General features: G+C 32.6%; 1 protein-coding gene across 1 annotated transcript; it reads right to left on the reverse strand.

The window, feature by feature from the left end:
• Positions 1-13,031: 13,031 nt before the first annotated feature.
• Positions 13,032-13,388, reverse strand: LOC115966467 (toll/interleukin-1 receptor-like protein). Its single transcript, XM_031085700.1, has one exon. It carries the CDS (start codon positions 13,386-13,388, stop codon positions 13,032-13,034), a length of 357 nt encoding a protein of 118 aa, XP_030941560.1.
• Positions 13,389-16,020: the final 2,632 nt, after the last annotated feature.

The raw sequence follows: 16,020 nt of genomic DNA on the forward strand, positions 1-16,020 counted from the left end.
AAGCTCCTCTTTCAAATGAAAACCCTAAATAAACCACAACCAGTGATGTAGGACAAATTCACCACATATTTTTGATGGTCACTAACCACCTTTCTAAGGTTTGACAATGCTACAGGCTCTCTCTCAACTTGCTTCTTAGTAATTGAACATGCAGCTAATGGGTCACTAGACCCTGTGAAAGTTCAAATATGTGTATAAACACCCTTGAACGTTTAGACCCCCAATTTACAACATAACTAATTCAAGCATTATGTCAAACAATTAGTGTGCGGAAAATGAACATAAACCATAATATAGAATTGGATAAACGCTCTAAGCCAAATTAAAATCACAACCCACAGCAGATAATAAAAAGGCAAAGATAAAAGGAAAGGAAGATGCAAACACAAAGACAACACGCGATGTGTTATCGAAGAGGAAACCGAAGCCCTTGGCGTAAAACCTCTCCGCCGCCCTCCAAGCGGTAAACAATCCACTAGTAAATGTAGTTGGGATACATGGACAGCAATAGACCCTCCAAGCCTAGTCTACCCAGTGCACCTAAGCCCTCCAAGCTTCTTGCTCCAACGAGGTTGCGCCGAACCTTTTTCTTTTCTAGCTTCCCGGATTCTGCTACTAGACCGTAGCATCAACCAATGTAGATTGGTTCCTTCCTAACTGCTTCCCAGAAATCCAAACAGCCTTCTCATAGTGATGAATATGGTGAGAACAAGGTTTGGTAAAATGCCTCTCAAAGATTTGACAATGGAGAGGAAGAGAGTTGAGGAATTTGAAGAGACTCTAATGTATAGATTATGGGTGAATCAATCTTGTTTTTCTTTAGGGTTTCTCTCTCAAAATTCTCTCTGGAAGCTCTCTTTCATTTGTGACTAAAAGGGGTATTTATACTGGAGCGAGAGTGGAATGTGAAACGTCAGGATTTACAGAACAGGGGTGGCTCGCGACTTGATTGAGTCGCGAGATCCAGTCGCGAGATAACCGTATGGCCAGTCGTCCTGTTTTGTAAATCCTGACGTTTCACATTCCTCTCTCACTCCAGTATAAATACCCCTTTTACCCACAAATGAAAGAGAGCTTCCAGAGAGAATTTTGAGAGAGAAACCCTAAAGAAAAACAAGATTGATTCACCCACAATCTATACATTAGAGTCTCTTCAAATTCCTCAACTCTCTTCCTCTCCATTGTCAAATCCTTGAGAGGCATTTTACCAAACCTTGTTCTCACCATATTCATCACTGTGAGAGGGCTGTTTGGATTTTTGGGAAGCAGTTAGGAAGAAACCAATCTACATTGGTTGATGCTACGGACTAGTAGCGGAATCCGGGAAGTTAGAAAAGAAAAAGGTTCGGTGCAACCTCGTTGGAGTAAGAAGCTTGGAGGGCTTAGGTGCACTGGGTAGATTAGGCTTGGAGGATCTATTGCTGTCCATGTATCCCAACTACATTTTCTAGTGGATTGTTTACCGCTTGGAGGGCGGCGGAGAGATTTTACGCCGAGGGCTTCGGTTTCCTCTTCGATAACACATCGCGTGTTGTCTTTGTGTTTGCATCTTCCTTTCCTTTTATCTTTGCCTTTTTATCTACTGTGGGTTGTGATTTTAATTTGGCTCAGATAGTTTTTCCAATTCCATATTATAGCTTATGTTAATTTTCCGCACACTAGTTGTTTGACATAATGCTTGAATTGGTTAAGTTGTAATTTGGGGGTCTAAACGTTCAAGGGTGTTTATACACATATTTGAACTTTCACTATCATAATATCATCATAAGAGAATCATACCAAATGTTATAAAAGGATAACATGAGTAAGACCTGGTAGTTGAAGGAATTGAGTTTTATAAAAAATTTGTGAAAAAAAATCAGTTAGAAAATTATGAATATTAGCTTGCACCCATTATAGACCAGCAGATTTGGCCTTAGTATCATATAAATTAAGTACCAACACATAGTGAATAACAGAAGGGAGAAATAATTTGTACTTTTTGGCCAATCTGCTAGTGTCGGGTCCTTCCAAGCTTGGCCAGTAGCTTTGTGAGGAACTACTCTCTTCTTGGTTTCTGCTTTGTGCTCAATCTTATTGCTTGCAAGGGCAGCCTTTACGCTCTCAAGTGCTTCTGGTGTAATCGTTTGTGCATGTATTTGAAACAATTTTTGTGCCTGTTCAAATACAACACTTTTAATTATAAAAATATAATATTTATTTATAAAGTAAAGAAGAAACAAAGATCAGAAACCATCCGCACGATTTAATTCTCCTTTTCTTCTGATTACAGACAGATTGGTACTCTTCCCAATCATTAAAAAAAAATGATTTCATGTCACAAAGGTGGAGAATGGTGGTTTGGGGAGTGAGTTTGGCTGTGGGTCTTTGTTTTGGAAGAAGGAGAAGGGGAACGGTGGAGGAAGGTGAAGGGGTTTGCATTTTCTCTCAAAAGTGGAGATTGGTGGTTTGGGTATCGAGTTTAGCCGTGAGTCTCTGTTTTGGAGGTAAAAAAAACATCTATGACAATTAACAATATCAAAATTTTATTAATATATATATATATCAAACAGAATGACAGCCAGTACAGATACAAAGCTAAAACTACAAATACAAAACAGAGTCAACAGACTCAAGAATACCCCCCAAGTTTGAGATAACCAAGAAACTTAAATATGCAATCACATTCTAATTTCAAATTCTTTCTAGAAACATATTATTAATAAATATTCAAGAAACAATGCATAATAGAGGAAAGGTAAATACTTGACTGTCCTCGTCTTGTAGTACAAAGAATCTTATGTAACCCTTCCTTAATCATGTTCAGCTACAAACATGAAAAAAAGAAAAAAGAAAAAAGAAAAATGCAAGCACCTGCAACAAAAGTGAAATAAAATAGAATACCATAGAAAAATCATAGTAGAAATAACATAAAGTAATTCACAATTGGCAAATTAACAAAGCAAAATTCACAATTCACAAAGGTATCTAAAAGGAATCTTCACAATTGATTGTGCTTCCATTTACTTTTTCTTCATTGTTGTTTTTTTCCTCAACACACAAACAGATGCTCAATTTGGCTAAGTTTGTCTGATCGTGAAAATACTTTGGAAGCTTTATATCAAGCAGATGGTGTGTGCCTATGAAAAGTGAAACTATTTTGATTCTAGGAAAGTTAACTAACCTGGTTTGGAGGAGAAAGATGAAGAAGAACATGATCTATCAGCTACGAAATTAGAGAAAGAAATCAATTTAAAACAAAAATTAAATTAACAAATCCTTAGGTGTAAATTAATTGAAATCAACAATAAACAATAATCAAAGTGAAAGCAATTCAAACATTAACGAATTAGTAAAAATAAATAAAAGTTAAAATGTTTCATAGATATCTGATGCGATTCGTACTAATGGATTTAATCGGAAAGAGAGAAAAGAGTTACCTTCTTTGGAAGAGTCGGCAGTTTGGGCTAAATACCTTAGAGAGAATGATAGAGAGGATTAAACCTAGATTTTGAAACCCAGAGGATAAAACCCAGAGGTCTGCGTTAGGAAGGGGTGAAGTGGTTAGAGAGAAGAAGGTTTTGGATGAGTATACTTGAAGGCTGAAGAGATAATCAAACGGTGGGGCCGACAAATATAGAATTGGAGAAGGGTGGGTGCCGGAGAAGGTGGAGCCGTGTGGGGGGACAGCAGAGTGTGGTCTACGTTTTGGAGGATGGAGAAGGTAAAGCGTGTTAGGGCCTTAGGGCTCCTCTGATTTTGCGTTTAAGTATTTTTTTGGGTTTTAGAAAAGTTTTTTTTTTTTTTTTTGTTTATGATTTTTTTTTAAATATTGTGCTGACGTGGAAAATTGTGGGAGCTGCAAAAATTTCGGTTTTATATATATATATATATATATATATAAATGAGATTGCGTATTGGTCAAAGGTAAGAAAATGCAGGTCAAATAAATTATACAGAGAAAAATTCAAATTATATAGAGAGAAAATTCAATTTGTTTACCACTTTTTGTCAACTTCGGATGGTTAGAACTTTATAATTTCAAAAAAATTTGATAAATGATGTTTACCTTGATACCTTTTGGCAGGAAAAAGGAGCATATTGATAATCTAAATACCACTAGTAAGTGGAATAATATGACTTCCTTGGCAGAAAGGAAGAACAAGGGAAAAGCACCTGCACAAGGCTATTCTCAAGACAAAAGGAGTTTAACAAAATTTCCTTTTGTAATGCATGAAGGCATATCCTCTAGGGTTAAATCGAAAGGATCAAAATCCCTTCAGGAATTTGTCCCGAAAGAGGTGACATATTCCAGTAGTGACATGGTTATTGCTTTGCAGGAAGTTTTGTCCAGAAATTTACAATTCCACAATGGAACCTATACAGAATTGCCAAATTCTATTAAAGTTATCCTTGACAACCTCCATGCTGCTTTTACTCTAAAACACCACACCCTTTTCCAAAAAACCCTTCAAGCACTTGAAATTCACTTGGTCAATAATATTGCCATTAATGAAGCCTATATAAGTCAACTCTTTGGCAAAGAGGATATCCATTCAAAGGATAAAACGACTATAATGGGTACTGGTTATGCTAGATTGAGTCTTAAGACCCACTCTCTATTGAGAAGTGTTATTGCTAACTTGCCAACTGAAGTACAATTTTGTATTTTAGAAATCAAGGCTATGTTCAGATCTTTTGATCTCTGGTACGAATATTTCAAGATACTTATTACAACCGCTCTCCCTAATCCTGCTAATTCGGATGATCTTAGTGACATCTAAAAACAAGCCGATTGGGAAGAACACTTTAGGAGCAGTCTCAGAGTGTATGAAAAGAAGCATCCCTTTCTTGGCCTTCTGGTCAATTATGAAGATGGTTCAGACAATGATGACAGTGATCCTAATTGGTTGTCCCAAATGTTTGAGTATGGCTTTATTAGACTCATAAAATTAACAAGTCATGATCAAGCCAGTTAGCTCCCGCAAATTATCCAGATGGTTGTTAAAAAATTTGATAGTCCCTTTGTTTCCATCAGATGCTAAAGCACCTTGCCAAAATGGGAGAAAGATAACTGGATGAATGTCCAGCCCTCAAAACATCTAGTTCTCATTAATGGATACACTTACCAAGGACAATGGCATGAAGGAGATTCTCATTTATCCTTCAGAGATCCCTATGCTCTTGCAAAATGCTGGAGAAATTATTTTAATAAATCAAATTATTGATGTTGTTTAGAATTTATGGAAAAATTATCATTTCATAGGAATCACAGAAAGAATTTTTGTTTTTGGTCCCAAACCTTATGCTACTGTCATTTCTCGTATACAGTTTGCAGAACATTGTAATTTAAGAAGCTTCATCATCCCAAGAAAAATTCTGGAGTATGAGCCGCTTCTATAATGCAGATTCTGCAACCAGTACGCTATTTATCATGAACATGAATGTAATGATGATCCTTCATGGGACCCTTATGACGACTACCCAACTGATGCCCCTAATACTGATTAAGTCATTCCACGGTACAAACAACTGAACTGGCCAATGCCCCTACTACCTCATCTGTTAAACATATTAAGCCCTCTGCTAAGCCCAAAAAGAAAAGTTCTCCTCTTAATGACATTTGCAAGGACCTTGATGCTCTGTATGCCCTCCTCAAGCTGAAATGGAAGGAGGAAGAAGCTGTTGATAACATGATTCAGAAGATGAATTGTCTTCCGAAGCATCTGTTGCAAATAACCCATATTACCCCTACAATTAGGAATTGTTTGGTCATGATGAAAAGACACTCCTGATTTAGAGGAAGATTGATTCTCATATTTGTCTGGCCTGCACAACGGCCAAAATGCTACAATATTTTCCTAGTGAAGTTCTGATTATTGTGCTGCTTTCCCCCACAGAAGATGCTATTTTTGATAAAATGGATTCCTAATGATTATGGTCACATTGTTACTTTCGGCACAAAATGCCAAAATAGTGAAGATTAGTTCTTTGAACTAAAGTTCTGGACTTTGCTCCTGCTGTCTTGAGTTAAAAGGTAAAAAGTTACTGTTCATTGCTACTATTCACTTTTACTGTTCACTGTTACTGTTCATGTTTATTGTTCATTATGCTTTTTCTGCCTATATAAGGAGGGATGTCCCTTATGAAGAAACTCAGAATTTTCTTCTAGAATTTTTTTTAGAGAATTCCTTCAGGAGAGTTCCTTTGAGCTTAGGATTTTCCTCTAGAATTTCCTCTACTAATTTCCTACAAATCTTGTAACTAAAACTAGTTTCAAGCCTTGTACCTGTTGAAATCCTGTAACTACTATTGCTGTAAGTACTATTGTCTATTTTCAATAATAACTACTTTCAGCTTTGTGTTTAATATACTTGCTGCTACAACCTTCTTGGCTGGTTTTACTTTGATTACATATTTTCAATATAATATATATATATATATATATTAAAATCCAATTAGATTTCATGTATTCTATTTAAGTTTTAATTTTTGTGTCAAGTGAATTATTAAGTGTAAAATTAAAAGAGTTCAAATTCAATTAATTCTAAATTTTTTGAGAGAGAGTCCAGTTAGATTCTAACGCTCTACTTGTTTCAACAACAATGTTTTCAAGAAAATGAGTCATTTTTCAAAAAGCATTTTCTATAAAACTATCTCATTTTCCAATGTTTGGTAGCAATTTTAAATGAGTTGAAAAATAACCTCCTAACTTCCCTTATTTAGCACGCTATGAGATAGAGTTGTTTTCCAAAAAAATTTAATGGAAAACAATTTCTAAAAATAAGTCATACTTTATATATTGACCAAAAATAGTTTTCCTTTGACTCCTCTTTTTTATGCTACCAAACATTGAAAAACTATCTTTATACAAAGTTTTCTAACGAAACAAACAAGCGTAAATTGAATTTCAATTAGAGTCCAATTTTATGCTATGTGCTTGTCTAATTTTTTAATTTTTGTGGCAAGTGAATTATTTGATGCAAAAACCGAAGAGACTAAATCCAATTAACTTTTAAATCTTGGGTGTGTGTGTGTGTGTATAATGAGAAACCATTATATATTTTAGAAATTTATGGTTTAAAAAAGCTGTAAACTAATACCATATATATTTTAGAAATTTCTTCTATAAAAAAATGTATAATTTGAATCGTGTAATTGTGTTTGTTTATAATTGTACTCATGCATATGTATAAGGTTACACACTAATCTATATATATATATATATATATATATATATAGAGAGAGAGAGAGAGAGAGAGAGAGAGAGAGAGAGAGAGAGAGAGAGAGAGAGAGAAAATCTAATTAGATTCTACAATTGAGGTCCAATTTTATGTCATATGTCCTAAATTATTTATTTTTAGAGAGAATTTTATTTCTTAATTTTGGAGTCAAATGTGGGACCACATCATAAATATCCATCTAAGTGAGTTATGGCATACAAAAACCAAAGAGTCTAGAATTAATGAATAGAATATATAAAAAAAAAATTAAATTAAATTGAAAATTTACATTTTCTATCTAATAATATTCTTACAAAACTTTTTAAAGAGTTAAAAAAAATAATAAGGATGACTATTAATAATATATAAATTATAATGTAAGAATTATACTATGCATCTTAATGTATATCTTTTAAGTATATTCATGCACATGCATGGAGTTACAAGTTAGTTGTATATAAAAGCGTGCATTCCTTGAGACTATCTTATTTAGACTTCCACCTCATCAAAGTTTGCATTTATATCAAATTTTTAGTTCATTGAATATGTCAATGGAGTAAATACACATTAATTATCTATTGGTGTGCACTAATATTATATATATAGATATATATAAGTATTAAAAAAATTATATAAACTATCTAATAGTACATCTCAATGAGAAAGCTTATGAATGAAAAAAATGCAAGCTTTGACATCACAAAATCTAGAGAAGAAGAAAGTGATTGCAAGAATGTAAAGTTGACATAAGATGTACATGGAAAACCCTAAAAAATAAATGAAAAACCACGGTTTGAGCAAGAAATGAACATTCTTGCTTTGTTCAGTTTTGTATTATATGGAAAGAAGTGGCCAAACTTGTACAATAAGGGTGTTCTTCCTTAAAAAGAGAGACTTTGTTTTCTACCTTACTATCTTATCAACTTTTTACTCTTTTCTCAAAAGATTTACTTGAGTTCTCACCCTAAAAGTCTAGCTGCATGTTACTCTTATAATCTAAGGAATATGGCTGAGTACAAAGATAGGTGTCAAGTCATCATTTTCCTATTTTGGACCTTACCACAGTTGGGGTACTATTTGATGACTGGAGGAGAGAGAATGCACCAACATCAACATTGTGGCTTGCGAGTAGTTGACCTTGCCACTGCCTGGGGAATAACCCTTAAGCAATGAAAGGGATATCTGAAGTATTGTAGGTGATACACATGTCCCTGAAGTGTTCCAACATGCATTCAGCCAATAAGAGATGTTTCTATAGTTGTTGACCCTAGAAGGTCACCATCTCCCTTTTGTGAGTACTTGAGTACCATGTCAGATGCATATCTTACTTCCTTCCCAAGACAATCACGCCTTTGGCACGAGCTAAGGATAGAACTTTGTAGTCAACGATTTTCCTTCATTTGCTCACAGCCACTCCACATGTAGGGTCCAAATTCAACCACATAGACAGTCTCCCATGCCTTGGTGTAATGCACACTATCTTACTATTTATTTTGGTTCTTTCAAATCTAAATCACATTTCTAGATAACACAAAAAGTATTATCCATATTGCATATTAAAATTTTATTTTCAAGAATTATAATTTAATGGACAATTGGATATAAAAAAATCATCTATCTATCTATTTATACTTCTAATAACAGGATTTCCGGTTTATATTTCAATATTTGTTTACTAAATTACCCTTACACACATTATTAAATGCTCTAAAATATCTCTATATTTTAGTTAAATAATTTTAAATTAATAAACACAAATTGGCTAAAAGAGTAATTTACTGTTCTTTAGTTTTAGACTTTTTCCTTTATTTTCTCCATTCAGCCTAAAACTTAGGACACTATCTCTATCTCATTTTTAAATATTATTCTATGTTACCTTATCTCTTTCTTTAAAAAATAAAAAATACAAAATACAAAGGGTTAGTTATATATCACTTTTATATATCACTTTTAAACATTATAACACTAAACAAAAAAATAAATAAAAAAAAGCATTATTGCACACGCAAAGCGCATGATGAATTTCGTATAAATATGGTTATAAAGTAATTAAATGCACAATAATTATAACAACCAAATCAACCTTTAACTCTCTCTCTCTCAGAATATGGTTTTCAAATTAAAAATTTGTAAAAAAAAAAAAAAAAAAAAGGTTTGTTTGTTGTGATTAATTTGAAGGGAAACATGAACCTAGTTCCTAAATGCATAGATCATCCCAATGAATCATGTGGCAAGGAGGGATAATCTATGCATTTCCATTTCACCCACCATATTGTTATACGCATTTCTAGGACAGCTATTTTCATAGATTCTGATTTAAACATTATTGCATGTTCTCCTACTTAATCATTTAGAAGGTTCTTTAATTACTCAACTTTCCTAGCAACTGTGGAACATCATGTTATAATTTTCACAACTGTTTTGCTATATCTTTAATTTTATCCCAACAATATTGGCTACTATATAGTACATACAACAGATGGCTCTTCATGGATTATTTATTTATTTATTTTTTAGTGTGTTTTTGGTTCCAAGGGGATGGGAATAATAGATTCAAACTAATGGCTTACGCTTCAGATAGCGTGGTTCTCAGCCGATTGTTTTAACCCTATTGGGGTTGTTTAGATACAAAAAGATTAATTGAAACTCCTCAGAAAATTTCATTTATTATGTCAGATTGGTTTGATTAGCTTAGAGTCCATGTTTTCTTTGGTTTTTCTTAGTTGCACTGTTGGTGCAGTTTCATTCGGACAAACCATAGATGTACAAAGAGGAGCTTCTTTGTTTCGTCCAGCTTACATTTGATGTCATCATATCATAAGATCTATTGTTTCTCATCTTCCCAGGGCGTAACACTTTTTATAAAAGATCTTCAAAGGTAATCTAAGCAGAAATCCCAATATTGTGTTGGAAATAGCATGCCTCGTGATATTAGTAACTTTCAATGAGCATGAAGATAGAAAAATATAGAAGTATATCAAAGAAAAATTAAAAATACTATTTTCCCTAAATCCAGAAAGATAATGAGTATATTACATTAAAAGCTGTATTAACAGAATATGTTGTTGCTTTTACAGGAATGGAGTTGACCGCAGTGATGAAGCCACATTAGGGGGCATGAGTTTTGAAAAAGAAAATTAGTAGAGGTATTTGTATAAGGGTGATCCCAACAATTATAACTTTTTAAAGAACTTACAAGCTTCTACCTCCTCAGGCTCCGTGCTAACCAAAACAAAACAACATGAATACAAAGGAATATATTTACTATATCTTTTGAAAGTCTAATTAAAATAAATACACAAGTTTCATTCTCACACAATATTAACATCCTAAAACATAGAACATAATTACAAATGCTTTACTGTGATTGTCAATTAAGTTTGAGTTGTGTACTGTAAAGCTTGAAATAAAGAAGTACGAGGTATTGGTGAGATGTAGGTTTGCATCCTTGTAAGATTTTTGCCGCCATCAGTATCCTTCCACAAACACATGTTTCTCCAAAATCAGAGGTAGCATTTCTAGAGTAAAATAATTTCTTAGGAGACCATTTATATTTTTAAGATTTAAAAAAAAAATATTTACAAAAAGTAACGTGTAAAATCTATAGATTAATTTTTAAATTACTTTTTTATTTTTTTATTTTTTATGGATAATGATAAGGGAATAGAACTCATCATATATATATATATATATATATATATATTTAATGATAAGTTTCAAATTTGAAGTGTGAGTATTCTTTTTGTGATAAAGATAAACTCCTAAATTTAAGAGATAAAAGAGTTTGGACAAATATGTGGGTCCACTATTTTCAATTTATTTACAACTATGTCGTTAAAAACATTTTCTATATCTTGAAAACACACCCTAAGATGTTTTCAAAATCGTGTTTCAAATAAGGAAAATAGGATACAGTCTTTTGAAAATTGTATTTCGAAAATATTAGTCAAACAATAAATTCAAGTGTGAGACCACCATGTTATGAATTACAAAACAAAAAACTATATTTAAATAGTCTTACCAAACAACCCCTAAGGGGCTGTTTTCAAAATACAGAAAACGTTTTTAATGACATAGTTGCAAATACATTAAAAACAATGGACTCTACATATTTATTCAAATTTGAAAAATATCATTAAAAAAAAAGTATATGATGAACTCTATTCCATCATCATTATCTACACAAAAATCTACAGATTCTACATGTTACTTTTTGTAAATATATTTTTTTAAATCTCAAAAATATAAATGGTCTTCGAAACAATTATTTTTTTTTTAGTATTTTGAAAATTGTTCATAAAAGTGGGATCCAAACATGTATAATATAAAAATTATTATCTGAAAGCTAGTTTTAAGTTCAATTTTTTGAAAATTGTTTTTATACTATTTTGAAAAAAAAAAACAAAAAATCCTCCCACCAATCAGGCCCTAATATATATATATATATATATATATATATATATATACACACACACTTTGCATGTGCAATTAGGCTTTTTAAGAAAATTTATTTTGGATTTAGTAAAATTATGTTTAAAAGTGAGATAGAGATAATGTCCTAATTTTTAAGATCTTTTTCTACGTGAGAATTGATAAAAGTCTGAAAGCCTAAAATTTAGGAACTTTTTAAAAAATAGTAAATTACGTTTTTAACCAATTTGTGTTTTCAAATTTAAAAATATTTAACTAAAAGATAATGGTATTTTAGAGAGTTTAAGAATTTGTGTGAAGATATTTTAGTACGCAAAATGATGAAACCCAAATAAGAAATCTTAATATCAAGCATATATATGAAAATAATGTAATCTGATGGTATATTTATTGAAATTCACATCCAATTAAGAAATATTGAGTAGTGTAATATTGCTTAGGTTTCGTTTGAGAGTTCATAGGAGAATGGAATGGAATAGAATGAAATTATCATAAGGAAATGGAAAGGAATGGAATAAAATGGAAAAGAATGGAATGGAATGTATTTAAGTAATTAGGGAAATGAATGGAAAAGAATGAAATGAAATAGAGTTAAATAACCTTGATTGGATGTTTTAAAATAAAGGAATAAAAAGGAATGGAATGTAAGTAATATTGTTTGGGAGTAACATGGAGGGAATAGAATGAAATCATTTTATGACAATATTACTATTAGACCCCTATTTTAAAATAAAGGATTGAATATATAGGGGTATTTTGGATGTTTTAGTAAAAAATTCATTAAATTTAATTTCATTCCTTCCGATTCCTCCCAATTTTGGAGGGAATGAAAATTTGACGTTTTAAGGGAATAGAGATGAATGAGTTGGAATAGAGAGGAATGAGTGTTCTCTCCTAACCATTCTATTCCCTTCTACTTAAACTCCTAAATAAGGGAATAGTCTTTTCATTCCCTCCATTAAAACTCACAAACAATGGAAGGGAAAAATATTCTAAAATTATTTTTTTCATTCATTTCCATTTCATTCCATTCCATTCTCTTCTCCCAAACGAGGTATCAGAGTTACACCAGGTGTAACTTGAACCTAACCCATATATATATAATGAAAAAATAATAGGAAAAACATATTGATGATACGGCATAATGGGAACTTTGCAAAATTTATTGCCAGGCTTCTATGATCATATACGGTATAGATCGATATAGATAAATATATAAATATTAAGCGAGAGAACATATTACTTACCAATTTGTGACATCTTGGAAGTACCAGCCGACTAAGTTTGCAGCCTCATTCAAAGCAGCCTTTCAGTGCTGCACCTTATCTTCCCCGAAACGCTTCTTACCCTGGGCAAAAATTTCGCCAAAACTCCCATTCAGGTCCTGTGTGCCCTCATCTAGGTCTTGCACTTCGGATCCACATCATAGAAAATGGGAAGCACAATTTGTTGCGAGCTCCGGTTGCATTCCATGATCTTCGCCAACTCATTCAGACACCACTCTGAAGCAGCATAGTCTTTCAAGAATACGATAACTGCAATCATTGACATCTCGATTGCCTTCTCTAGCTTTATCCATATATCTTTCCCTCTCTCCATTTTTGTGTCATCTCTAAAGGTGTAAATCCCTCTCTTCTTTAGAGCAGCAAATAAGTAGCAGACAAAGCGTGCGCTAGTATCTTTGTTTTTATAACTCACAAATACTTTGTAACTCTTTGCTGGACATGGGATGGATGAGAATGATGCGGAACACATTTCTAAGGCCATGAAAGCAGAGCTACACAATATTCATCCAAGAAAGAAATTAACCAGAGCAATTATAAAGGACCTATGTCAATAATAATAATAACAAGTAAATAAATAAATAAATAAAGGGTAATTCTGCGATACCCCCTAAAAAAATGGGGGGAACGATACCCATTAACAGGTAACCTGCTATACTAGGTTACTTTTTTCTCATATTTGACAATTTCATCCTCACATTGTACAGTTCCAACATCATATGTGATAGTTTTTTTTTCATATTTAGTGGTTCCCTTACTTTTTTTCTCACATTTGACGGTTCCATCTTCACATTGCGCAGTTCCAACATCACATGTGACAGTTCTTTTCTCACATTTGGTGGTTTCCTTACTTTTTTCTCACATTTGACAGTTTCATCCTCATATTGTGCAATTCTAATATCACATGTGACAGTTCTTTTGTCACATTCGGTGGTTCCTTTATTTTTTTTTCCTCACATTTGACGGTTCCATCCTCACATTGTGCAGTTTCAATATCACATGTGACAGTTTTTTTTGTCACATTTAGTGGTTCCCTTACTTTTTTCTCACATTTGATTGTTCCATCTTCATATTATGCAATTCCAATATCACATGTGACAGTTCTTTTCTTACATTTGTGGTTTACTTACTTTTTTCTCACATTTGACAGTTCCATCCTCACATTGTGCAATTCTAATATCACATGTGACAGTTCTTTTATCACATTCGGCGGTTTCCTTATTTTTTTTCCTCACATTTGACGATTCCATCCTCACATTGTGCAGTTCCAACATCACATGTGACAGTTCTTTTGTCACATTTAGTGGTTTTCTTACTTTTTTTTCTCATATTAGACGGTTCTATCTTCATATTGTGTAGTTCTAACATCACATATGACAGTTTTTTTCTCACATTTGGTGGTTCCCTTACTTTTTTCTCATATGTGATAGTTTCATCCTCACATTGTGCAGTTCCAATATCACATGTGACAGTTCTTTTCTCACATTTGGTGGTTCTCTAACTTTTTTTCTCACATTTGACGGTTCTATCCTCACATTGTGCAGTTCCAATATCACATGTGACAGTTCTTTTCTCACATTTGGTGGTTCTCTAACTTTTTTTCTCACATTTGACGGTTCTATCCTCACATTGTGCAGTTCCAACATCACATTTGACAATTCTTTTGTCACATTCGATAGTTTCCTTATTTATTTTCTCACATTTGATGGTTCTATTATCACATTATGCAGTTTCAACATTACATTTGACAGTACTTTTGTCACATATAGTGGTTCCTTTATTTTTATTTTTCTCAATTTTGATGGTTCAATTATCATTTTAAGTAGTACCAACCTCACATCTACTCTATTTTTGTCACATGTGACAATTTTTTTCTCACATTGGGTGGTTCTCTTACTTTTTTCTCACATTTGACTGTTTCATTCTCATATTGTGTAGTTTCAACATCACATGTGACAGTTCTTTTGTCACATTCGGTGGTTCCCTTATTCTTTTCCTCACATTTGACGGTTTCATCGTCACATTGTGCAGTTCTAATATCACATTTGACAGTTCTTCTGTTACATTTAGTGGTTACTTTATTTGTTTCTCAAATTTGATAGTTCCATTATCATATTGTACAGTTCTAATATCAAATTTTACAGATCTCCTGTCACATATAATGATTCCTTTATTTTTTTTTCAAATTTGATGGTTCCATTGTCACATTAAGTAGTACCAACATCGCATTTGACTCTATTTTTGTCACATTCAATTGTACCCTATTTTTTATTCTCAAATTTGACATTTCTATTATTACATTGGGCAGTATCAACATCACTTCTAATCGTATTTTTGTCACATTCGATGGTACCCTATTTTTTTTTCTTACAATGGACAGTTCAATCATCACAGTAGGCAGTATCAATATTATATCTGACCATAATTTTATATTTGGGCCCACCATTGAAATCACTTTTTTACTTACTAATAATCGCTTATCATAATAGTAATTTTTTAATTTAGATCTAAAATCTAAAACCAAAAAAAAAAAAAAAAAGCATCCCAAGAAATTAGCCCAACCATAATAATTACTTTTGTTCACCAAAAAAAAAATCAATTGGATTTATCTTGGTTTCTTCCACACTTAATTGGTATACCAATTAACTTCCTACATATCCCCCTTGGTAGCTTCTATCACATTCAATGGCATACCTCCCTGTAAGATAACATAGTTGAGGTCACTTTCTTGATATTTATATTTTTATTATTTATATATACTATAAAACCGAAGATGTATAACCTTTTGTGCTCTCTAATTGTTCTTATGCAACATTTGCAACTTAATCATAGTTGTGTGTTTATTGTGGTGCCTAAGGTTGGAAATAGGGTGACTATACAATTAGCAAATTATGCAAAAAATCCATTTGGTGGTTCATTTTTGGATGTATAACCTTTTGTCATGTTTGGTGGTTCAATTTTTTTTCTCGCAAATGATGGTTCTATTGTCACATTAGGCGGTACCAATATCACATTTGATCGTACTTTTCTCAAATTTGGTTTCACTTTAATTTTTTTTTCTCACATTTGACGATGCCGTCCTCACATTGTATAGTACTAACATC

The sequence above is a fragment of the Quercus lobata genome, chromosome 11 (assembly GCF_001633185.2).
Source record: "Quercus lobata isolate SW786 chromosome 11, ValleyOak3.0 Primary Assembly, whole genome shotgun sequence".
Lineage (NCBI taxonomy): Eukaryota > Viridiplantae > Streptophyta > Magnoliopsida > Fagales > Fagaceae > Quercus > Quercus lobata.